This window comes from Carettochelys insculpta, chromosome 12 (genome assembly GCF_033958435.1).
Source record: "Carettochelys insculpta isolate YL-2023 chromosome 12, ASM3395843v1, whole genome shotgun sequence".
NCBI classification, from domain to species: domain Eukaryota; kingdom Metazoa; phylum Chordata; order Testudines; family Carettochelyidae; genus Carettochelys; species Carettochelys insculpta.
Window position 1 is genome coordinate 25773195 of NC_134148.1, and position 24901 is coordinate 25798095.

The 24901-nt window shown below is 40.0% G+C and overlaps 1 protein-coding gene across 1 annotated transcript in view; it reads right to left on the minus strand.

The window, feature by feature from the left end:
- Positions 1 to 24901, minus strand: part of ATP8B4 (ATPase phospholipid transporting 8B4 (putative)) — a 154015-nt gene that overhangs the window by 51693 nt on the left and 77421 nt on the right. Inside the window, exons 10-15 of the mRNA XM_075007201.1 lie at positions 17765 to 17923; positions 13267 to 13355; positions 10033 to 10229; positions 7184 to 7392; positions 5704 to 5747; positions 3351 to 3516 (exon numbers count right to left, since the gene is read on the minus strand). Of these exons, the coding sequence (XP_074863302.1) occupies positions 3351 to 3516; positions 5704 to 5747; positions 7184 to 7392; positions 10033 to 10229; positions 13267 to 13355; positions 17765 to 17923 (864 nt within the window). The remainder of the gene's footprint in view (positions 1 to 3350; positions 3517 to 5703; positions 5748 to 7183; positions 7393 to 10032; positions 10230 to 13266; positions 13356 to 17764; positions 17924 to 24901) is intronic.

Genomic DNA, 24901 nt, shown 5'->3' on the forward strand with positions numbered 1-24901 from the left:
GCTCTGTGGATCTTGTGCTGTTTAGTGCAAGTGTGTCTGGGAGGGGCCCTTTAAGGGAGTGGCTTGCTGTTGAGTCTGCCCTGTGACCCTGTCTGCAGCTGTGCCTGGCACCCTTATTTCGATGTGTGCTACTTTGGCGTGTAGACGTTCCCTAGCAGGGCGTATTTCGATGTGGTGCTGTGCAATGTCGATGTTGAACATCGACGTTGCCAGCCCTGGAGGACGTGTAGACGTTATTCATCGAAATAGCCTATTTCGATGTCTCCACATCGAAATAGGCTACTTCGATGTAGGCTTCACGTGTAGATGTAGCTCAAAAGGAATATCTCATATAGACTACTGAGCCTCAACTGGTAGGCTGGAAAGGAACAGTCAGGAAGACTGATGCCCAGATATGGCTGATGCCATGGTGTGTGCCACAGAGTCCGCTGCATCCAAGGCTACCTAGAAGTCGCCAGGCCCTGTTCCAGGACTGCCTTGCACTCCTTCCTGGAACCTTCACTAAGTAAGTCCTCACATTTGGCCCTGATCATATTAAAATTGTAGCAGCAAAGGAGGGCTTTGTGATTCACCACCCTCAATGGCAAGCTAGAGGCTGAAAAAAATCTTTCACCTGAACGAATCCAGTCTCTTGGAGTCTCTGTTCTTTGGCATCCCTCTGCTTCCCCCACTTCTTCCACTGGTTGACCACCTCTACCACTAGGGAGCTAGTGGCTGGGTGGGTATAAAGATAGTCACGGCCTTTTGAGGTCACAAAGTATTTCCATTCAACCTTTAAGAAACAGGGAGCAAGGATGAGGGAGTTTGCCAGAGGGCACTGGTGACTGCAGAACCCCTTCCTGCAGGGGCAAGGTAACCCTGGCAGGCACTGTGGGGCTCAGAACATCAAAGAGAGCATTTGCTGGCTCCTCGAACTACTCCATATGGAGCCGCAGGTTCGAGGTAACCCTTTTTCTGAGTTCATGGTGCTCCTTCATGTCATCTTCTAGCACCAGGCAAGGGGAATTCAAGGATGAGGCTGGTGCCCCAAGTTCTTCCCCTTTTTCCTGTGGGACAACCAGTTGGCCCTCTAGAGCCTTCTGAGTTTGGGGGATTTCTTCCTCAGGAACCTGCACCTTCTTGGGAGATCAGAATTCCAAGGCCTCAGAAACCAGCCAGGCAGCCTGGAAAAGTTGAGTGAATTTCCATAGGATTGCAAAGATATTAGAGAACTCCCAGCAGACACATGGAGAGTTGCAGGGTCAAAGGTGGGACTGGCACTGTTGAAAAATCAATGCTTGTCTCGGTGGCAGAGAATCCTGCTTGCTGCAAACTTCTGAGTCTGCAGCCTCACTGTTCAGCAATGGCGTATGATTTCCTCCCACACAGTGCTGAGCACTGCATCTCCTCCAGAATCCATCTGAACAGAACAAGTCCGTGTCACAGGACCTCAGGGGCTCTTGGGGATGATCAGGTCAGCAACAGAAAACTGGGCAATTGACATCTCCCTCTGCTCACCCAGTGCCAGAACACAGAGCAGGACCAAGAGCTAGAGTGAGTTCTGTGAACAAAGGACCTCTGAGACCAGGAGGACCTGCATGAAGGGAGCCAGTGTGACTTTGAAGAACAGTAACAGTCACTGAAATGGTTCCAAGAGTGATGCTGCAGGCTTGGAGATGCAGGGTCGTCTGGGGTAAAGAAACCCAAAAGGACCCCAATGTGAGCAATACCTCAGGGACTTAACACCCCTTGGGTCAGTGCTGCTAACACCAGCAAAGTCAACATGTCCTGTGGTGCCTGCAAGGCATCTGGGGTCCATGACATCTCTAAATGCTAAAGGCCGTCATCACTTCCCACCATAATCAGCTTGGTATGGGAAAGGTTTCAAATGGGGTCTGACTCTCATATGGAGTTGATGAGCAATGTTCCCTGTAAGATATGTGCTTGTGCAGCTGCTCAGGAGAGATCCAATGCCATCCAGCTCACTAGCAGAGTGACCACAGCTAGGTTGTTTATTTCTATTGGTGTTTTGCATTCACACATGCCTCAATGCACATAAAAATGTATTCCACACATGGATGGAAAAAATCCGCACATGGATGGAAAAGTTTAGAGGGAACATTATTGGCAACCTGCACTAACGCTAGTCCAACCACTGCTCCCTTGCCAGGTTTAATGTTGACTCCATTGGGAGTGCCCTGAGGTCAAGATCTATTTCTGGGGCTTAAAAGACTTGCAAATGCATCACTTGTTGCTAATATGCCCCTAAACACCTCCGGCAAATATTGTGTCATGATTAAGCACAGGATGCTTGAACAATTCACAAAGTTTGAAGCCTGGGGATCAGGACATGTCCCATCCCCAGGTAGCAGTCCCATCCAGGACCGCTATAACACTATAAACTAATGCTAAACTACAACGCCAAGGGCACTAGGTAAGAAAAATATATGCACCTGGAAAAACTACATTTGCAGAGAATGAATTGAGAATAAGACTGGCTGAAGCCACAGCAATTCCATGCACCATCACTAGTTGCAAGATGGAACTGAGGGTGGGGTAAACTGGCAGTGCCCCTTATACTATGCTACGTGGGCACCACTCCAGAGGGTTCCACAGCTGGACTTCCTCTGGATACTGCTGATGAAAAAGCTTCTGGTACCAGTATACATGACAATCACACACACCTAATGTGGGTCTGTCCCACGAAAGCTCACCTAATAAACTATTTTGCTAGTCTTTAAAGTGCTACTTGACTGCTTTTTGTTTTGATAGTATCTAGACTAGCACGGCTTACTCTCTGTTACCTAATGTGGAATGGACATTAGCAAGCACTCAAAGAAGAAACAGAACTTAAAAATCAAGTGTCAGTTATTTCTGTGATAAATAGTGGATAAAGTCCATTAACTACTTGTAAATGCTGTGATAGCATGCCCATCTATGGGACAGGTAACTGAGGTGCCATCACACTCCAAAAATAAATAATTGTATGCAATACTGAAAACAGATGGAATAATCACGCTCCTTTCTCTTTTGTGGGAAGACTTCGTAAAGGCTAATGAAGATCTGCCTGGTAGTCATATGTGGAAATTGGACAATTTCAAGAATGTAAAGGTATTTGAATGTGTCAGAGAACATAAAAATCAGTTAATTTCTCATGCAGCTGACACTTGCATATGCAATTACTTTATTTGTGCTCAGAACTACCCAACATTATGCCCAAATACTTCACCCACATTTTTATGGCTCACTTTTGACTCACACCTTCCTTTAAAAATTTGGTCTTGTCCTATGCTTTTTAAGTGAGAAAAGTACCATCAGAAACAAATAATTAGAATTACTTGCTTTATAACTTAAGTTTTTCAGAAGTTTACCTGAACTCTTTTCTTCGGGCATGACTGTATGGCAGAGGGAAAGCACCCTAAAGAATTCATACACCATTGGGTCTCCTAGTTTAATGGATTCCATGAGCGTGTGATCATAAAACTGAAATTTTCTATCAGCTAGTGGGTTAAATGAAAAATCCACAGGCACTGTTTTCTGCAAGAGAAGAAGAGAAACACAATGTTTAAAAGAGCAGGATTTAAAATTATTGTTTTATTTTGCTGTTTTGCTATTAAGAGACTATATTAAAAACCCACACAAAATGAAATGGCTTAATTTAAATTCATGGTATTACATATCTGGATTTTACAGTTGTAATGAATGCTTCTTTTTGTTCTCACTGACAGTGGTTAAAAAAAAATAATAATAATTGCTTATGTTTGGTCCACAGGCAGAAAATAAAGTAATCCTTAACTTTCAATAATGTAATCTATGCTTTTTTAACAAAAGTTAAATATCAGAAATATGAAATAAATCCCTTGTTTTAACTGACAACTCAACATTAAATTAATATTAAATATTAAAAAGAAAAAATATATGAAAGAGATATTAAAATTAATACTAAAAAGAAAAGCTTTTAAAATAAGACTATTAGGGAGTGACAATATGTTCAAAGACAGTGACAATATTTTCAAAGAGATGGCAGTTGGGCCTACAAGCTAATTGGTTTTAATGAGTCTCCAGTGTCCAGACATAAAGGTCAGTGTAAAATACTCCAATATATATGGACTGCATAATTGGAGAATCAATTAAATACACACATTTTCAACCTACTATTTGTATTACTGAATAAGTATTTCAGTTTCGTCAGAAAGGACAGTTCTAAGAATACAGTTGTTACATGTGTGGTGTTATTTTCAAAACATGTTCAAGTTATGTTGCTTATTAAACCACAAAATTATTCTGTTGCGGTAGGCATCCCATAGAAAAATGTTACTGATGCAAATGTGGACTGAATATGTTCAGTCACTTTCATCAAGAGACAGAAGGTAGATGCAGTCTATTCTAAGATACTACAAGAGCAGGAAATTTGTCATGCAGTGTGCTGGCTACTGTGTTCCAGAATGTATGTCGCAGCACTCTGCTTATCAGAGTCAAAACTGATCCAGCATTGGTTGGGTTTTTTTAAAATTATTAATGGCTGGCCTGCAAAGATTATATAAACCCTAATAAGGAAACTGTGACAAATGGGAGCTTCAGAGCATGCAGCCCCTCGACTCCCTGCCTAGGCCACTGCTGAAAGGGGTGTGCTGGTCATTTTCAGGAGCTGCCCAAGGTAAGTACCAACTTCCTAACCCTTCCTGCTTCCCACCCACAGGGTCAGCAAAGAGCCCACACCTTGCACCTGAACTGCCTCCCAGATCCAGCATCCTGCACCCTCTCCCACATCAAAACCACCTCCCACAGCCCAATTCCTCTTCCCTCCTGCATCCAAACTCCCTCCCGCAGTCTGCACCTCACACCCCACCTGCATCCCAATCCCCTACCTCAGCCTGGGGAAAGTGAATGAGGGTCGGGGACAGTGAGAAATGGAGGAAGGGAAATGCAGTGAGATGGAGATGGGGCCTTAGAGAAGGAGTAGGACAAGGACATGACTTCAGAAAAGGAGTGTGGCAGGGCAGGGCATAACAGGGCTTGGGCGTTTGGGTTTGCACCACTGGACAGTTGGCAGCCCAATCAGGTAGGCTTACAGAAGCCCTGGCTGTGCCGGAAGAGTGTACTCAGCAGCCCAGTTATGGCATCACTCAAATGTCAGCCAGACAGTGTCCATTTAAGACGCAGCTTGTGTGCACATGGAGACCCACTGACTGTTCTGTCCTGGGGCCTGGAATTGGTGTTGGTGGGCCTCTGGAAGCCTATTCTAGAGCTTAGCTACTCTCAAAGTTGGAAAGGTTTTTCTAATACCTAATGTAAAGCTCCCTTGCTGTCGATTAAACCCATTACTTCTTTTCCTGCCATCAGTGGACACAGAGAACACCTGATCATAGTCCTCTTTATGACAGCCCTTAACTTATTTGAAGGATGTTATTAGGTTCCCCTCAATCTTCTTTTCTCAAATCTAAATAAGCCTGCTTTTTAACCTTTTCTCATAAGTCAGGTTTTCTAAATCTTGTATCATATTTGTTCCTTTCTTCTGGATTGTCTCCAAATTGCCCACATCTTTCCTAAGTGTGGTACCCAGAATTAGACATAGCACTATGTTTTTCATTTTCCTTATATCTTACTATGTTATTCTACGTCAAGTTTCAAGTTCATGAAAAATGAATGATTTATTGAAAATTAATGATGAAATAAACCATATTACAACATACTAAATATTTAGTAATTTCACCATGCACATACCTCATTAATTTCTGTTTTCCAGCCCAAGTCATCATATACATCACCTACAAATTGCAAAGTTAATTAATACAATATAGATATTTACTTCCAGTTTGAGAGTTTTAAGAAAAAAACTTTTTCATGTTTTTAAACTATTAAGGTAGACATGAAGAGGAAACATTTATTGCAACAATCAAAAATATAAAATATTGCAGTGAATCATGGTACAGCCAACATTATGATGAAGTGAATGCTTACATTCTATTGTTCACAGTGCCACTGTATTTTTTCTTCCAGATATTTTACTTGTTCTGATTGCTTAGCGCCTGATTCTGCAATCACTAATATGTCAGAATCAATTTTATTCACATGAGTAGCCCCATAGCAGTGAAGGGGACTACTCTAAAGTAAAGATATTTATTGTATGTTTTCAGGATCCATCTCAAGTTTTGTAGAGTGTTTATTATGAAATTGACACACAAAAATATCCACATTCTACAAGTTACCTTAGTATTGGCAGTATTACCTACGTTTCTCCATATTTGCTATAGAGTCTACCTAGCATACTAGCAAACACTAACGTAGTTTTCTTAGAAGTGTAATGCATTCTGTAAGACAGTTGGCAAGCTTTTAAAGAATGATCACTTTATACTATAGAATTTTAATATTATGTTTCTTATACTTGTATTCACAAATGTAAAACTCAAGTAATATATATCACCCTTTCACTTTAATTTATTCAGTGTCTTGTAACCTGAAAGTTAACCAGTAGAGTAATGAAATCATTAGCTTTTTCACCTTCGAAGCCATAAAATCTTGAATTAGATCACAAGTGAAAAGGAATTTGGTGGTCTCAAGCTAGTCTCTAGGGAACAGATTACAGAAGCGTTGCAAACGAGACACCGGGAATACCAGGTATCAGGACTGTGGCTGGACATGATTTCTTCCATTGGCTAAAACACAGGATAATTTGCCCAGCAACCCCTTGATGCTAGGCAAACACTTTCTAACACCAGATATTATTACAAAATAATTGTATTATGACAGACTTCTAAGGCTTTATAAGAAATAACATGAATACGCATTAAAAATATTACTCAATTTTGGGAAGATTGCAATGAATCATTGTAGGTAGTAATGCGACCTGAAAGTTCATGAAAAAGCCCCCTAAATTTATGTATACAATGTAATGACTATTTGTGTATACAATATAACGGTTTTAATTCCATTCTTTAATCCTTCATTAAATCCTCAATCATCAAAAGATAGACAAGGCACTTCTAAACTCTCATTTGCACACCAACATCAGATCCTGTTTTTTCTTTTACAGTTCTTGATCCAAAACCTACTGAAGCTGTTCAGAGTCTCTACACAGACTTCAAGAGAAGCTGGATAAGGCTCATACTGAACAAATGTCTTTAATAATCGGCAAATGAGCTAAACTCCACATCAAAATTAGAAGTAAACTTTACTGGCAAAACATCAATAAGCATTGACTTACCATATGTTTTTCCGTTAATGGAGCATTTGTTAAAAGTCATTATGTTTTGAGTAATTGTTCCTGTTTTGTCTGAGAAAATATATTCGATTTGTCCTAACTCTTCATTGAGCGTGGTAGTCCGAACCTCAGCAGGTATGTCTTTTTTAGGGTAATGCATTTTAAGATCCCAATTTATAAAGTGGCTGTGTCCAAGTCGAATCACTTCCACACTTTGAAAAAAAGCACACAAAACCACTCTTCAGAATCATAACATCTTTCAAATGAAAATATATCAAATGTAGGACTTCAAACAAATGAGCATATTGAAAATGTGTGTATTCAGCAGCATGTTGTATGGATATGAGACATGGGTGAGAATGAAAGATTTAAAGAAAAGAATACTGGCGTTTGAGAGGAGTTGTTATGGAAAGATCCTGAGACTAGGATGGATGCAGAAGGTTACCAATGATGAATTATATAGGAAGATACAGCCGAAAGAGAACCTACCGCAAAAGGTTGTAACACGCAAGTTACAGCTATTCGGGCATATTCGCAGAATGAACGATGAATGAAAAATCAGGACACTGGTATTTGGAATAATGGACGGTTCAAATAGGAGAGGCAGGCCGCACAGAGAATGGGGAGATGATATAGTAGATTGGTGCGGAGCTAGTCTACAGAAACTAAGCCACTCTGCGCTGGATAGGGAAAGATGGAAGGAAATAGTGAGAGAGGCATCAGACACCAACAGGCACTGAGCCCATAATTGTTGATGATGATGATGATTCAATGACATCTCAAACTGTAATTCCTCTGTGAAGTAACATGCATGGTTAGAATACTGTCATTTAAAAACGTATGTTATCTTTATAGTTTTCTATCATTATGTTGAAAAAACTTGATACAGCATTATCAAGTGAAAATCAAATATTCTAAATTAACAAATGTTAACGTATGTTAGATCTTTTCAGGTTAATACTTCATAAATGAGTAAAGTTACTTCTTTCACTCATTGGGTAAAGGGCTTCATTTTTAGAGATAAAGATCATGAGGTCTATCTTTAACACCATCCACACGCAGCTGATAACTGGGCTGTCTGTTAATATATACAGTTAGATTATTGCAGTTAGACAACAGGTTAACAGTGTTCTGTTTTGCCATTAACACATCATTAGAGTGGGGTGGCTCTAAACCATCTTTCTGTCTCCACTGATCCTGGCATGAGTTGGGGGCCAAACCAGAACTCATTGCACATTCATTCCTCTGAGGGATCCACTCTTTCTATTGGCGCTATTATAAAATGAAGATGGTCGAAGTGCATGACAGTCCTGCCCCCAGCCTCTAAAACATCAAGGCTGATATTCTAGATCGGGAATCTGTTGCGCTTCAGACTTCATAATTGGATACAAAAATCTTTAAAAGCTAAGATGAGTCAGTAGAAAATAGCTTACTAATAGCCCATCCTTACCACTGTTTTGAAGTAATTTGTGGAGGGGTCTACTGCAGCCAGATGTCACTGCAGGAAGCAGATTACCCACAGCTTGTTTTTTATATTTTCAGACTGCCCTTCAAAGCACTGAGAAGAGAGGTTGTACATGGCATTCATTCATTCCCTACCACAGACTTTTTTTTACTTATAAAAGTACATGAAGACATATTTAGCATGGGTCACTAATATCAAGGACCTGCAAAGCACCCTAGCCAAGTAAGCAAGTAACTTCAAAAGTTAAAATGATATGTTTCTCATAATAAGAAAAAGATTACAAAAAGCTTTAAACAGAAGATTTTACGTTTTCAAATCAACATAGCTAGCCTACGGAAATGGGCATACTTTGTTAAAGTGTTGGAAAGTTCTTAGGACACTTAAAAAGAACACTGAAGTATGAAAAGATCACAACTTCACTCTCCTATACCCATTATTTTGATGAGCCTGATTACATTTTGGCCCTGTCAACCTTGCCAGTGCTCCTCTTAGCTCCTGTGCTTGGTAGAGGTATGTATAGTACAAGATTTACTTCTCAGTGTCAAAGTGAAGGAATGTATTAAAAGCTCCAACACTGTAAACTCTACTCCTAAACTCATTATCCAGCAGAAATATTCAGGAACTGACAAACATAGCATCAATTTCATTCTTTATTAATATAAATTTGAAGCTTGTGGGAGCCAGAAAACTATTTTGGATCATTTAGCTAATTTTCTACTCTATGTATTGTCGAACTGCAATGTGAATATTAGTAAAGTGAAAGATGGAGTTTTTATGAATAAACACTGAAAATATTACATTAGCCCTCATATAATATTTATTATGGATTTTAATTTCCATCTTTTTGAACTTTAAGAGGTGCTGGAACAATGTAAAAATCGTACGAGCATGGACCTTAGTTAAGGAATAAGGCCCTCTCAATAATCTTGTTCAACAGGAGAGCAAAAAATATGTTTGCATAAGGACTTAACATTTAAAGAAGAATTAAACATGAACACCAAGGAGATTCTGAGGAAAGGTGAACATCAATAATATCACAAAGGTGATGAATGCATTTCTTTTTGTCAAACAAAAGGTCAGGTGCAGGGAGTAACAGATGTCCACTGCTTCTTACCTGTCAGCTGTTGGAGAATGAAGCCAGGAGGAAACAAAATAGTTGACATAATTCAATGAAAATTAATTAGAAAGAAAGAAAGAGAGAGAGAAAGAAAGAGCTATTTTCCAATTCTAAGCACTATCTCCATAAGAAGCTTATGTTTGTCATGTACAATGTACATAGGAGATTAAGTTTTAAAAGCATAAAACATTTCAATTAAAAGAAAGAAACTTAAGGTGAAATAGTCATTAATATTTATTTGCTTTATAGAATCATAATCTCTCATCTTACCTCACATATAGGGAAATAGGCACAACTGAATTGAGTATGATAATGTACGACCAGAATGTGAGAAATCCTGAAAATACAGAACTGTTCACCACTTCATTCCAATAAAGGTAAATTCTGAAATGGGCCCCAAACTGATGTTCCCATATTGAACTTCCTATTGCCAAAATGATTCCCATACATACCAAAAAGCCAAAGATCTGAAACAAGAACAGTAGAGCTGTTTAGGTTTTTCAAAATGTGTATTATTTCCTAAAATGTATGCATGGAAAGGACACCTTTCACCTACAGATAAATACTGGTATTGCCCAGTCTAAGGATACGTCTACACAGCAGCCTTATTTTGAAATAAGCTATTCTGGAAGGGCTCGTCTACGCTAGCTCCCTCCTTCGAAGGGGGCATGTAAACGAGCACAATCAGTGAATAGCAATGAGGTGCTGAGCTACATATGCAGCACCTTATTAGTATAATTGTCGCTGCGCGAACTTCAAAGTTGCTGACTTCAGAGCACCGGAAAGCAGTGTAGCCACAAGCACTTTGCAGTACCCGCGCAACTTCAAAGTTCCATTTAGGAACTTTGAAGTTGTACAGGTACTTCGAAGTGCCTGTGGTTACACTGCTTTCCAGCACTTCAAAGTTAGCAACTTCCCAGTTTGCGCAGCGCGAATTATACTAATGAGATGCTGCATATGTAGCTCAATGCCTCATTGCTATTCACTGATTGGGCATGTTTACATGTCCCCTTCAAAGGAAGGGGTTAGTGCAGATGAGCCTGAAGTGCTGTTCTGGAATAGCTTATTCTGAAATAACGCTGGTACACCCAAAAATGCATTTTGAAATAGCACTTAGCTAAGCACATAAATCCTATTGCAAAATAGAGCCACTGGATGTATTATGGCTTATTTTGAAATAGGCTCTATTCCTTGTGGTTATGTCTAGACTGTAGCCATAACTAGAAATCATTTATGCAATTTGCATTGTGCAAAATAGTGTAAATTATTTTGAGTTAATTTATTTTGAACTTGGTACCATCCAAAAGGCACCAAAGTTTGAAATAAGTGGCTATTTCAAGGTTTCTGCTACCTCTGTCATGATGAGGGGTAGCAGAAACAGAATACCATGCTAAAAATCATGCTGCTATTTTGAGCACAGCATGTAGCCACAGAGTTGCTATTTCGGGATATGTTTACATCAAACAACAACAACAGTGGTCTAGACTATTTCGAAATAGACGCTATTCTTCATAGAATGAGGTTTACCTATTTCAAAATAAACCAACCACTACTTCAAAATTATTTTAAAATAGATGTTGTATTCTGCAGATGCTAGGATAGTTATTTAAACAAAAAAAAAGCGCTGTTATTTCAAAATAACTTTGCTGTGTAGACCTACCCTAAGTAAAACAAAGTTCTTACCATCCAAAATACAAGGCAAATAAGATTTCATCTTTGATAAACTGAGGGAAAGAGGGATTTCACCTGGCTGGTTATTTGCCCCCAGTAAAGGCCCCAAAGTTGAGTCCATAATTATGCTATCCTCAGTTTGTCCCCATTCCATAGTCAGTTTGCATAGCTATTGGCTGTGAACAATTCAGAGCTCACATTCCCATGATGCTTTTATGAGTGCACAGAGTGTGTGTGTGTGGATGTACATCCATGTAAGAGTGTGCCTGCTTCCACAGGGAAAGATGTAAGAGTTTCTACGGTGGAGAGGCCAAATTTAAGGTTGAAGCCAAAACGTGGCTAGCTCCCCACCACCTTCTGCACCTTCTACTCTGTCTTATGGGATAATTATGGCACAGCATAAGGCAGTTTAAGATGTCCTCATAAAACCTTTGTAACCATATGCATGTTGCAAACATATTCTGGGAAGCTCTGGGTGCCATCCTGTCTTCCTGAGACACAGTATCTCTTGTTTCTCTCCCACAATGATCAAAGCTGGACTAAGGTCATTTGGGGCCCTGATGCACACAGCCCGTTTCCTCCAGAGCGCTGCTCTGCTCTGCCACATCCTCACCCCCTACCACAAAAACAACAGCATGCAGCCTTTCCCCTTCCAGCAACTCCAAGCTCGGCAAAGTCCTGCTGCAACAGAAGCAGGTGGAGGACTTGTGATAGCAGGGGAGGGAGGGGTTGAGTCAGGGCCCCCCTTGAACCCAGTATCCTGGAGCAACTGTACCACTGCTCCCCAGTTTATCTGGCATTGACAATGTAGTTCTAAACTGTTATCTTCTGTGGGCTATGATCTACAGGCAAATCTAGCCAATAGTGAGGACTTCAGTATCTGACCCAAGATCAGTATGATGATACACAGTAGTACATGAACTACAAATAGGTGCAGTTGTCTTTTCTATTGTGGTAAAGAACAAAAACCTCAGTGAACACTTGCTGTGTTTGTTCTTATAGGAGTTTGGTTTAAAATGTGTTTTTCTAAGTCATGGGTAAAGGATTAATTTTAACATGTGGGGACAGAACAGCTATAAATAACTTTAAAAATATGAGTTGTATTTGGCATGCCAGAAAAATTTCACTGTTTCTCATATGGAAACTCTCTCTCTTCATCCACAACCCCATCTACGAATCTTTGGATTTACCCAGTTAAAAAGTTTCTGCAACTTCATAATTTCTACCATGATCAAAAACACAACACTTAAAATAGTACTTGCTTTGAAGTCTGTGTATGCCAAAACAGCAATGTTTTGTTTCGCTAAGTAACTATAAGGAATTTGGATGTATCCTGGGCAGTGGAGATCAAGTCGACACAAAAGTGAAATACTCAAGTCTGTGGAAGAGTCCTAATTACAAATGTTCTGCACCCAATCATCACTAGCTCAGGATAACCTTTTACAAAAACCAAATTTTCAGGAAGAGTACAGTCTTGTTTTCACCAAACCTTAAGAAGCAAACTGATGGTAAAATAGCTGTGAAAACCTTCTATGCCTTTGTCTTTTACTCGCCATACCAGTGGCTTCATAAAAAGAGCCTGCCTTCAAAAACAGTGTATTGCTACTGCTTGTAAGTACTCTTGTAATGCAGGGATGCTTAATGACAAAATAACAGTTGTCAAGCTATAGAATGTGTGACTTTCAACCTAATGTATGTATATGTTCTGCAGTGGCTTCTTATTGATACTGCACAGTTCAGAAATATCTATTGATACAGATAATATAGCCAAGTAAGTTAATTACGTGGATGCAATACCCACTGATTTTTCCTGATCTGACTACAATAACTTACCCATAACACTAAAGTATTCATCAGTCGATCAATGCTTGTTCTTTTAAATTTAGTTTTACCACTGTTTTGCATTAATTTAGTGTCAGGACCTATAAAAAAGTAACAATCTTTTTTAATTAATTACATGATAAATTACTTACTGAAATTTTAAAAATACATACATATAGGCTACTTTTTTTCTAGTGCAGATACAAGACAAACAGAGGTATTACCATTTTCCAACTTTTAATTGTCTAAAAGTATTCCTTAGCTTTCACAATCAATTTTATAAAATATTCAGCAGCTCCAGAATGCGGTTAGGCTGAGGTAGTGAAAATCATCATCTAATTTGAAATCTGATGTCTCCAAAAACATTTCATTCTAGACTGAGGTAATTTCCAAGGACTTTATTCATCCTAAAGCTACAAAATTAGAAACAAGCTGTTCTGTGTTCTAGTCCTGCCTCTGCCACAGACTTGTTTGAGACTTTTTTTACATATACCTCTGAGCTTGTGTTTCCTCATCTGTAAAAATTGGGATAATACTTACCTACTTATCTCAGCAGGGTTTTCTGGGTTAAATTGTTAATGTCTGTAACACACTTTAAGATGCTCTATTGGAAGTTGACACATTATTCATTCATTCATTAATAGTAATTATTTTCCACAAATTCTACAATGTTGGTCCACTGCAAAGCAAGCACACAGCCTCTCTACTCATTGGCTACGTCTACACTAGCCCCAAACTTCAAAATGGCCACGCAAATGGCCATTTCGAAGTTTACTAATGAAGCGCTGAAATGCACATTCAGCGCTTCATTAGCATGCGGGCGGCCGCGGCACTTCGAAATTGACGCACCTTGCCACCACGCGGCTCGTCCTGACAGGGCTCCTTTTCGAAAGGACCCCGCCTACTTCGAAGTCCCCTTATTCCCATGAGCTGATGGGAATAAGGGGACTTCGAAGTAGGCGGGGTCCTTTCGAAAAGGAGCCCCGTCGAGACGAGCCGTGTGGCGGCGAGGCACGTCAATTTTAAAGTGCCGCGGCCGCCCGCATGCTAATGAAGCGCTGAATGTGCATTTCAGCGCTTCATTAGTAAACTTCGAAATGGCCATTTCGAAGTTTGGGGCTAGTGTAGACACGGCCATTATGTGTTGTTCCTGAAGCAAAACTTCCCCTATAGGCTTACATGGAATACAGTTGACTTTTTATGTAACTGGGAACTATTGACAATGCAGAGTAATGTGTATTAACAGCCATGTGAATAATTATAGTGGTCTTCAAGGCACATCAGCAAGCTGCTCTTCAATGGCAGGCCACAGAGTTCATAAAACTTCCTTTAAGCTGTGCTCATTTTTAATTCCAAAAATTTAAGAATGATGACATGCTCCGCTAAGGAATAAAGAACCTGCCCGATCAATTTATTGGCTATATTCTTGGTATATATATATGCTCTTCAACACATCTGGACATTGTCCATGAATTTAAAACCAGTTATGCTCCACATACATATTTGTAGCAAACTAATGGCTAAGATTATTTACGGCAACCTGAGATGCCTTTTTTGTGTGTAGATTTTAAATGTGAATTCTTCTTGATTGATAATTGTAGCAAAAACAAGGACTCTGTTTCAGTTCACAAGGATATTGATTTCCACAATGTCTTAATTTGATTATATTGAATTTAATTACCTCTTATACTATTATATGTATTTATAGCTCCAATTCATCTGAAGGTCCCTCTATTATTGATGTGAGGTGAAGAAGCTATTTTCCCACAGCTTAAAGCCAGCAAAAGGAATGCAGATATTTATGCCAAAATTTTGCAAGGCATGATGGAGAAAGGGTACAACAGGGACACTTAGCAGTGCCGCATGAAGATCAAGGAGCTGAGGCAAGACAGAACTGTCGGTCCAGGGCTTCTCTCCAGAAATGCCAATACTACGATGAGCTTCATGCTATTCTGGGGACAGACAGGCTCTTCTCTCTCAAAAGTCACATCGACATCTGTGGTCATGGGCAGAATGCTGAAGTGCATCCCGATGAGGAAGGGGCAGATGACCATGGTGCCTTCAGCATTCTAAACAAATCAGAGTTTCTAAAGATTTGTGTGTCATGCACCCTTCCCACCCAGCCTATGTTGACGTTGGTGACACAGCCTTTGTCATCCACCAGCGCCTGCAACACCATAGAAAAGTAACCCTTGTAGTTAACCACCACTGAGGCCTGGTGGTCTGGTGCCAGTACGGGGATGTGCATTCCAACTATGGCCCCACTGCAGTTAGGCAACCCCATGGCAGCAAATCTCCCCACTACCTCCTGCACATTCCCCAGAGTCACTGTATTCCACAGGAATCGGAGGGGTAGCCGTGTTAGTCTGGATCTGTATTCCACAGGAGAAGCTTGTTGATTGCCTTGGCTATCTGTATCATGACAACCTCCACTGTAGATTTGCCCACTCCAAATTGATTGCCCACTGACTGGTCGCTGTCTGGTGTTGCAAACTTCCAAAGAGCAGTTACCACATGCTTCTCAACTGTCAAAGCAGGTCTCAGTCTGGTACATTTGCGCTTCAGGATGTGACACAGCAGTTCACAAAGTTCCTTGGAAGTGGCCTTACACATATGAAGCTTCACAGCCAATGCTGGTCGTTCCATGACTGCAAAACGATGCAATCCCACCAGTCTGTGTTTGTTTCACAGCTCCAGAACCTGTGCTCCACACTGTACAGTGACTCCAGTGATACCAGAAACTTTGCAGCTCTTCTCTCCAGATATTCATGTCCACCAATGCCCCCAGAAACAATGAGCTCATTCTGCATGGGCATTATGTTCAGAAGATACTGCACTGCAGTGTGAGAACTGAGCACAAAACACTGCATCAAACCTGGAAGTGTATCAGGATCCATGTGTCTGTAAGGGTGGCTGGTAGTCAAGATGAAAAGCACAAGAAAATGCCATTTTTTTCCAGTCAGAAAGTGGAGGTGAGAAAAATGCCTTCTGGGATGATGACCTCAGAAAACCAGAATGACTTGCAGTTACTTTTTTCCTCCCAAGACACCATAACAAAATCCCAAAATGCAACAGGGCTGCAGAAATTGTGGGATAGGTGGCCACAATGCGCTGCTAGCACAGTGAGATTCAGGCAATCAGGACATACTAAGACTGCTGCTACACTACCATTCTCCCTTCAGAGGTGCCATGGTAATGAGGCAATTCGAAGCAGGCTAATGAGGCACTAACATGCATATTCAGCACCTCATTAGCATAATGGCAGCCACACAAGTGGACTTCAAACTGCAGTTCCGTGGGAGTAATGGAATGTTGAAGTGGGGCACTTATTTTGAAGCTGCCCCCCGGTTTCACTGTCAATCTGCAATTCAAATGCTGTTCATATGGCTACCATTATGCTAATGAGGCACTGAATATGCACATTACCACCTCATTAGCCTGCTTCAGATTGCCTCATTACCATGGCACCTCTGATGGGAGAATGGTAGTGTAGCAACAGCTATAATCAACTTTCTGAGCTGGTCAGGACACTCAACTTTAACTTTATAAAAATCTAGTGTTAAATTCACTGTAACAAATTCAACGTTATTCCCAAGTTTAAATATACCCAAAGAAAAACAAAGTCTGTGCACAAAAGAACTTACAACATGATGAGGACTAACAAAAGTTGGGTAAAGAAGAATTTCAAATATATACAACTTTAAGCCACATACGAATGCACGCTTTTTTGTGTAAGCATAAATAAAATGTCAGTCTTCCCTCAGTTCGTCTGCTCAACCAGCTATCATGTGTTGATGAACATAACAGTTCATCTTCACCTTATTTGGTGGGCTGTTTTACAGCTTCATTCTAGTGTGTTGCATCTACCTGACCTAATCATTGTATAAAAACTGTTCATATTCTTAACGCCAGGAATTTCCTTGTCTCAGTTATTTTGCATTGCTAAGACATATGGAAGTTTGTGATACATTTGTGAGCATTGATTGCGTTCCGCTTATGCTCTGATTTGGTTAGCTCTTTAATCTGATATCAGGATAATTGGACAGGAAAGTACCTTTGTGCTTGGGCTGGTAAGGTTATGATAATTTTGCAAGGCTGATCATATTTCATATTTATTACATTTTTGTTAATGACTTTGGAATACTGACACCCTCTGGTAAAAATTGAAGTTTGAGGTGCTTATATACATAGATAAATTCAGATGCCTAGTGCCTGCTGCCACCTACTGGTTAAAACAGGAGAGAGGGAGTCAAAAATTCAGATTCTCCTCCTGCCTCTGTAAGTTACTCATGATGACACTTCAATCAAGACAGCTAATCTCTCCATGCTTTGCCTTTGGTCCACCTATACACTGCTGTAAAACTTCTGAGATCCAAAGGCTCTACAATAATGTAGAATATTTATGCCACTTTATTATAAACGTCAAGCCATAAAGTAAATGGCCGTTGCAGAAGGTACAGGGACATGACCACATCAGGGGGTTAAAATTGCTGTTAAAGATTTGTCTTACCTGCAAAAATGACCACTCCAAAGCACCAGTTTGTGTTTCTCAACACACAACCTCGTAGTAGCATCTTTTCATTATTGAGTGAATACCTAATATCTTTCCAGGAAAGAATGCCTATGAATTTATCCAGCTTGTTGTTAGGAGGTTCACAGACAACAACACCTGTAAAGTGACATAATAAATTCTTAGCCCCCTTTAACACACATTACCAGGGTAATGTTTTATATTAACTAGCAGTTTCTGGGTGACATTATTCAGGCTTCTATAAACTTAAGATGCGGCAGCTGTTCCACTGCAGTGCTTCAATGTAGATAATAGCTTAACTGACCATTGGTGTAGGTAATCCACCTCTCCATGATGTGATAATTAGGCCTACAGAAGAATTCTTAGGCACCAGTTTAGCACGGATTTAACACGCAGAGGTTATGTTAGTAAAAGTTATGTCTTTCTGAGGACGGGAAGGGAAAGGGAGGAAGAGCAAGCTGGAAAACTGGTAAGCTCTTTCATTCAACAACCATCATAGGTTCAGTGGCATTTAAAAGCAGGAAGAAACATACATTAGGATTATTAAGTTCATTATTTCTTTACAGTAATGACTAAATGCCCCTACTGAGACCAGGACCTCACTGTGCAGGCACTGTACAATTACATAATGTGACAGTCCCTGCACAAAGGGTTTGCAGTCTCAACAGCCAAGACAGACAGAAGGAAGGTGGAAGTGGAAACACTGGCACAGAAAAGTGGAGTGATTTCCCACAGGTCACACAGCAGGTCATTTGCGGAATGAGGTACTAACTGAGGCCTCTTGACTGCCAGTCCAGTACCCTATCAAATAAATCACGCTACCCCTTCCTAATAAAACACCTAGTGATACTGATGTTAATTTGGTCTACTAGCATAAAGTAGCACACTGTGCTGTTCTAAGGGACTTTTGCAGTAACTGGCAATTATTGATGTTTGTGCCCCTACAGACTGGCATTCATATAAGTGGCAAGCTAGGTCTCTGGTGCAGTAGGGTGGGGTGGGGTGGGGTGGGAAAAATGATTCCTGCACTGTTCTTGTGTGTATATCTTTTGGTCAACAACACTGAAAGCTGATACAGAGAGAGAAAATTGTGTTCTCAGCTACAGATAAAACTATGGTTAATGTCCACAGAAAATAACAAGCTGAAAAAAGGGAAAAAAGAGTTGACCACTAATATTCATATGTCTCCTTTGAAACAAAAGTGATACTACATCTTGAGTAAAGTGTCCCTTTGCTTTTTAGGGTCATTTTTCAACATTCACCTGGCAAAAGTCCTTATTGTTTGGAGGAACATTATTATGGAGGGTTTGTCTATCAGACAAAAAATACTTCACTGCAGTGAGTCGCAGAGACTGGATCACACCCAAGTTTAGAGAGAGCATGTCACTCTACAATGTTAAAAATGGCCATGTAGACATACTGGCTCAGGATGGAGTTTGGCTTCTAAAGTCCTGGTGAGGGTGTGGGTTTCTACAGTTCGCGTTTGTACACTAGCATGAACATCACAAACCCAAGTCTGTAGGCCTAGGATAGGTTGAAAGAGGAGGAAGGAGGTTTGTTTGGTTTGAGTTTTTTCCTTCCCCCCGCCCACATACGTGTCCCCTAAGAGAGCACCTGGATGAGAAACAATTGTTCTCTTTGAAGAGCTTGACATATTTTGAGAAAAAGTATTTCCTAGGAATTAAAGTTGAGCATTAAGAGAGCAAGATGGCCCCTGCCTTTGAAACCTTTACCTAACGTAGGTGATCTTTTGCATAAGGAGAAGAGTTTTTTTTAAGGTTCATGTTTCCACTTTCCTGTTTATAAGGGAGCATCTAATTTCTTGTCATTGAGCACTCCAGGCCATATTTTCAGTAATATTAAGGTAGACTGTATTCTGTATGTATATTTTGGCTGAAAGTGTAAAAGTTCAACTAGTAACATACACATCAATCTGAAAATTGGGGCTCCTGATAAATGCAGTACAAGTTTAACCAAGGTAGGGCTTTGGCTTGTGTTTATTTAGAGTGTATAGGAATGCCAGTGGTTCTTTTCAGCTGTCCTGAGGTTTTTTCACTACTCTTGTTTAATGTGTTCCATGCTCCTAATTTTAAAATGCTCAAATTTGGAAAAAACAAACATACAGTACTGTGCTGCAGATGGTGAGATATTCTAAAAGAAATCCATTAATGGCATCTTGCACATCATGTGATATAAGGCAAAAACAAACTCCTGTTGCAGCCAACCGGGATTAGTGATTTTGGAGTGAAAACAGAAATAGCAGTCTATAGCTTACAGGAAAAGAAAGCAGAGTGACAGAAAGGGCCACCCACTTATTCAAGGGTGACATACTTTCAAAATAATTCGCCCTGGATTTGGTCATATCCCATATTCACAATGTATTTACTCTTATTTCTCATGCCCTGGGGGTTGAGATTTTGGCCCAACATAAAATATGAAAAACTGAACAACACAGGATAACATCAGATGTTAGGTTCTGTGTAACTTAACATACAGTGCTGAAATTTGCTATTATGAAACCTGATGCACACTTGGCTTCACCCAAACTAACCAAATTTGTGTATTTAGCTATGGAGCACTTGGAGCCTTTTCATTTGCAGAGTTGCAGGAACAATGGTTATTGTCTCCCATATTTTAAGACTCCTCAACAGGATATCCTACTTCATGCACTATTTACTTTCCTTTCTGATAGATATTGTTTTTATTTTGAAAACAGGACCTTTATTATGATCTTTACAACAGTGGCTTAGTCCCACAGTTATGTCAGAATTTACTCATATTTCCTGTTTTGGGGGGCTAGAAGTTGAGCATAACAATTTGCTGTGGAATAGTGCTTGTAGTGACTGCTGAAGAGGGAATAGTATTAAAAATTGTTGGAAAAAAAACTGCAAGACCATTTACAGGTAATAACTTTGGGTAGGATCTCTCCTACTGATCTCTCAGCACAGAAATATCAAAGATTATATTTCTCCACTTCTTCCACTATTAAACCCAGAAAATGTTATTTGGCCCTCAATTTCTGGTAGTATGTGAAGCAGAAATTCCAATTTATTATAAGATTTTTCCAGCTATACCAAAATACTCAATTACTTGAGATCTTGCTACAAAGCTATTTGCACGATTTCCATCCCAATGTTTAAAGCAAAGAATCTCAGTCTCGTTTTCTTACATTTCAGGAACCCACATGAACTTCAGGATCTCAAAAGAATAAAGCTTTTTTGAGGATTATTTAGCATTAAGTGTATCTTGTATAGATTATACACTGCTCACCACATTGGTATCTGAACACACAGACCAATCTTGTAAACTGTCTAATAGTTTATAAGTCTAGGCAAAAAATCTGTTGCCTGCTTTTTAGCATTCCATGTCTATTAATATATCTTTGAATTGCCTGTGTGGCCCAGCAAAATAGAACCACAGAAAGTCAGGACTGAAAGGGATCTTGAGAAGCCATCAAGCTCAGTCCTCCTGTGAATGGTAGGACTAAATATACCTAGACCATAAGTGTTCATCCAACTTGTACAATGGTGGAGAATGCACAACTTCCTTTGCAAGTCTAGCTAAGGCAACATCTAAGCAACAGCCTTATTTAAAAAGATATTCCAAAATGGCTATTTTGAAATACCTTATTTTGCAATCATACAAACTACACGCAAAATGCATTTCAAAATATCACATAGCTATTTTGAAATAGTGTCATTAAAGCCTGTTATGGCTTATTTTGAAATAGAACTATTCTATGCCTTAATGGCACCTATTTCAAAATAGAGATTTCAAAATAGGTGTTATTCCTCATGGAGTGAGGTTTACAAGAATCAAAATAATACGCCTGCTATTTCAATTCATTTTGAACTAGCATGTGTGTCATTTAGACACTGACAAAGTTATTTCAAAATAACATCTTATTTCAAAGTGATGTGGCCATGTTAGCCTAGTAGTTTAACTACTGTTATAGACACTTTTTTCCTAATACCTAATGTAAATCTCTCTTGCTGGAGATTACACCACATGAAGCTAGTGCTACCCTTTAGTGGACATGGAGAACAATATTATCTTCTTTACAACAGACTTTGACATACAGAAAGATTGTTAGACAGGTAGTCCCTCAGTCTACTTTTCTCAAGGCTAAACATGCCCAGTTTTTATAACTTTCCTTACAAGTAAGATTTTATAAAACTTTTATCATTTGTGTTGCTCTCCTGTGGATTCTTTCAACTTTGTCCACATCCCTCCTAAATTGTTGGGTCCAGAATTGTACACAGGTGTCAAGCTGGGGCCTCACCAATGTTCAGTGCATTAGGACAATTACTCCATGTGTCTTACATATAACACTTCTCCTGATATATCTCAAAATAATATTAGCCTTTTTTGAAGCTGCATCACATTAACCACTCATATTCAGTTTGTCATCCACTATAAACGCCACATCCTTTTCAGCAGTGCTAACATCTAGACAGTCATTCCCCATTTTGTAGTTACCCCTGTGATTTTTCTTTCCTAAGCGAAATATTTTGCCTTGTCTTCATTAAATTTCATTTTGTTGAATTCAAACCAAATTCTCCAATTTGTCACAATCATTTTGAATTTTGAAGTTCACAGATGATATAGTCATAATTTAAGAAGATGAAGAGAAACTAGCGAGAATAATAAGGTCCTAAATGAGGAAGGGAAGCAGTATAAACTAATTATGAACATCAATAAAACAAAGAACAATGGTATTTGGAGATAAGGAAATAGGAAGGAAGATCAGTTTAGATGGAATCAAACTAGAGAACGTAGAGAAATCCACATCTGGGAAGCAACATAACATACGATCTAGAGTGTAAGAAGGAAACAGCAAATAGAATACAAAAGCAAGAGCAAGGTTGAAGACAATGGATAAGATCTGGAAGAGCAAAGCAATTAGCTTAGGAACAAAGCTGAGCCTCTTGAAAACGTGCATTTAGCAACATGTTGTACAGATGTGAGACATGGGTGATAACAAAAGATTCAAAAAGAAGGATATTGGCATTTGAGAGGAGTTGTTATAGAAAGATCCTGAAGAGAGGATGGATGCAGAAAGTTACCAACAAGAGTTATACAGGAAGATATAGCCAAAAGAGAACCTATTGCCGAAGGTTATACAATGGAAGTTACCGCTATTCGGGCATATCTACAAAATGAATGATGAATGAAAAATAAAGTGGTATTCGTAATAATGGAGGATTGGGATAGGAGAGGCAGACCCCACAGAGAATGTGTAGATGACATAGTAGTCTACAGAAACTAAACCACTCTGCTCAGGACAGGGAAAGATGGAAGGAAATAGGGAGGGAGGCATTGGACACCAACGGGCACTGAGCCCATAGCAGTTGATGATGATGATGATGATGATTTTGAATTTTAAAAGTATCCTCCAAAGTGTTTGCAACCCCTCCATTCATGATGTTGTTTGCAAATGTTATAGTTCAGCCAGAGGTGTTTTTTAGTAAAAGTCAGTCAGGTCATAGGCAATAAACAAAAATTCCCGGACTGTGATCTGTCCATAACTCATACCACATATACACACTCCTGAATAAACCTTGGGGAAACCACCATGGGGGGAGGGTGACCCAAAAGACCATTCTGGGAATCTGAGACAAAAGCATCAGCTGCTGGGACCACTGGCAGAAACTACTGACCATTGCTGTTCTAGCCACCTGTGGACTGCTGCCAGATACTGCTGTTGAGGGTTGCCAAGCAATTGCTGCCCCGGCTGCTCCAGAACTGCTCTGTGGAGGGGAGGGCCAAGCAGGGACTGCTGATTAGGTAGCCCCATGGGCAGCCATGGATCACATGGTCCACATAGCCAGCCACACAGGCTGTTGCTCAGGTGGTGCCCAAGCAGCAACCAGTGTGGCTGTCCTCATCTCTATCTGAACAGTAGGCTGATGAGCTAGTTGCTTTGGAGGCCCTGAGGTTAGCCACACTGGCCCCTGCAGAAGTAATCAAAGTCATGGAAAGTCACAGAATCTTGAGTTCCAGCACCTCTGTGACTGACACAGATCCCTAGTTATAAACATACACTCTACTCCATTATCCAAATCATTAATGAAAATACTGTCTAGTACCACACCCTTGTCTGACTCCTGTGAGACCCCCACTAGCTATGCCCTCCCAATTTGACAGCAAACCACTGATAACTATTCTTTGAGTTTGGTTTTCACTCAGTTGTGCAGCCACCATATACTGACTACATTTCCCAAGGTTACTTATGAGGCTATTATGCAGCACTGTGTCAAAAGCTATATTAAAAAAAAAAAAAAAAAAAAAGGTAAACCACATCTTCTGCTTTCCCTCAGCCACTAGGTTGGTAATCCTGTCAAAGTAATCCTACACAAGAGGTATGTTTACATAGCAGCCTTGTTTTGAAATAAACTATTCTGGAAGACCTATTCCAGAATATCTCATTTAAAAAAAAAAAACAAACCGCTGCGACAGACAAAAATGCATTTCAGAATAGCACTTAGCCATTTCGAAATGCAGCCTTTACGCACATAGGCTGTCTCTACACACGCCCCCTCCTTTCAGAGAAGGCATGTTAATGAGGCAGTTTGGAAGATGATAATGAGGCACTTACATGAATATGCAGTGCCTCATTAGCATAATGGTGGCTGCATGCAATTCACCAGCGCTGCTTTCGGAACACATGCCGTCCGGGTGGACAGGGGCCTTTCGAAAGGACCCCCGACTTTGAAAGCCTCTTCTTCCTATTTTGGTTTTAGGAAGAAGGGGCTTTTGACGTCAGAGGTGTCCTTTCGAAAGACCCTAGTCTATATAGGCAGCATGAATTCTGAAAGCAGCACTTTTGAATCACGCGAAGCCACCATTATGGTAATGAGGCACTGCATATTCAGGTCAGCACCTCATTAGCATGTTCCAAACTGCCTCATTAAGGCACACCCTCCAAAAGGAGGGGGCACATGTAGACACAGGCATAGAGCCTATTTCAAAATAGAGCCATTGGATGCGCTATGGCTTATTTTAAAATAGGCTCTATTCCCTGTCTTGAAAGCACCTTTTTCAAAATAGCTATTTCGACTTAAGTACTATTCCTTGTAGAATGTGGTTTACCAATTTCAAAATAAACCAACTGCT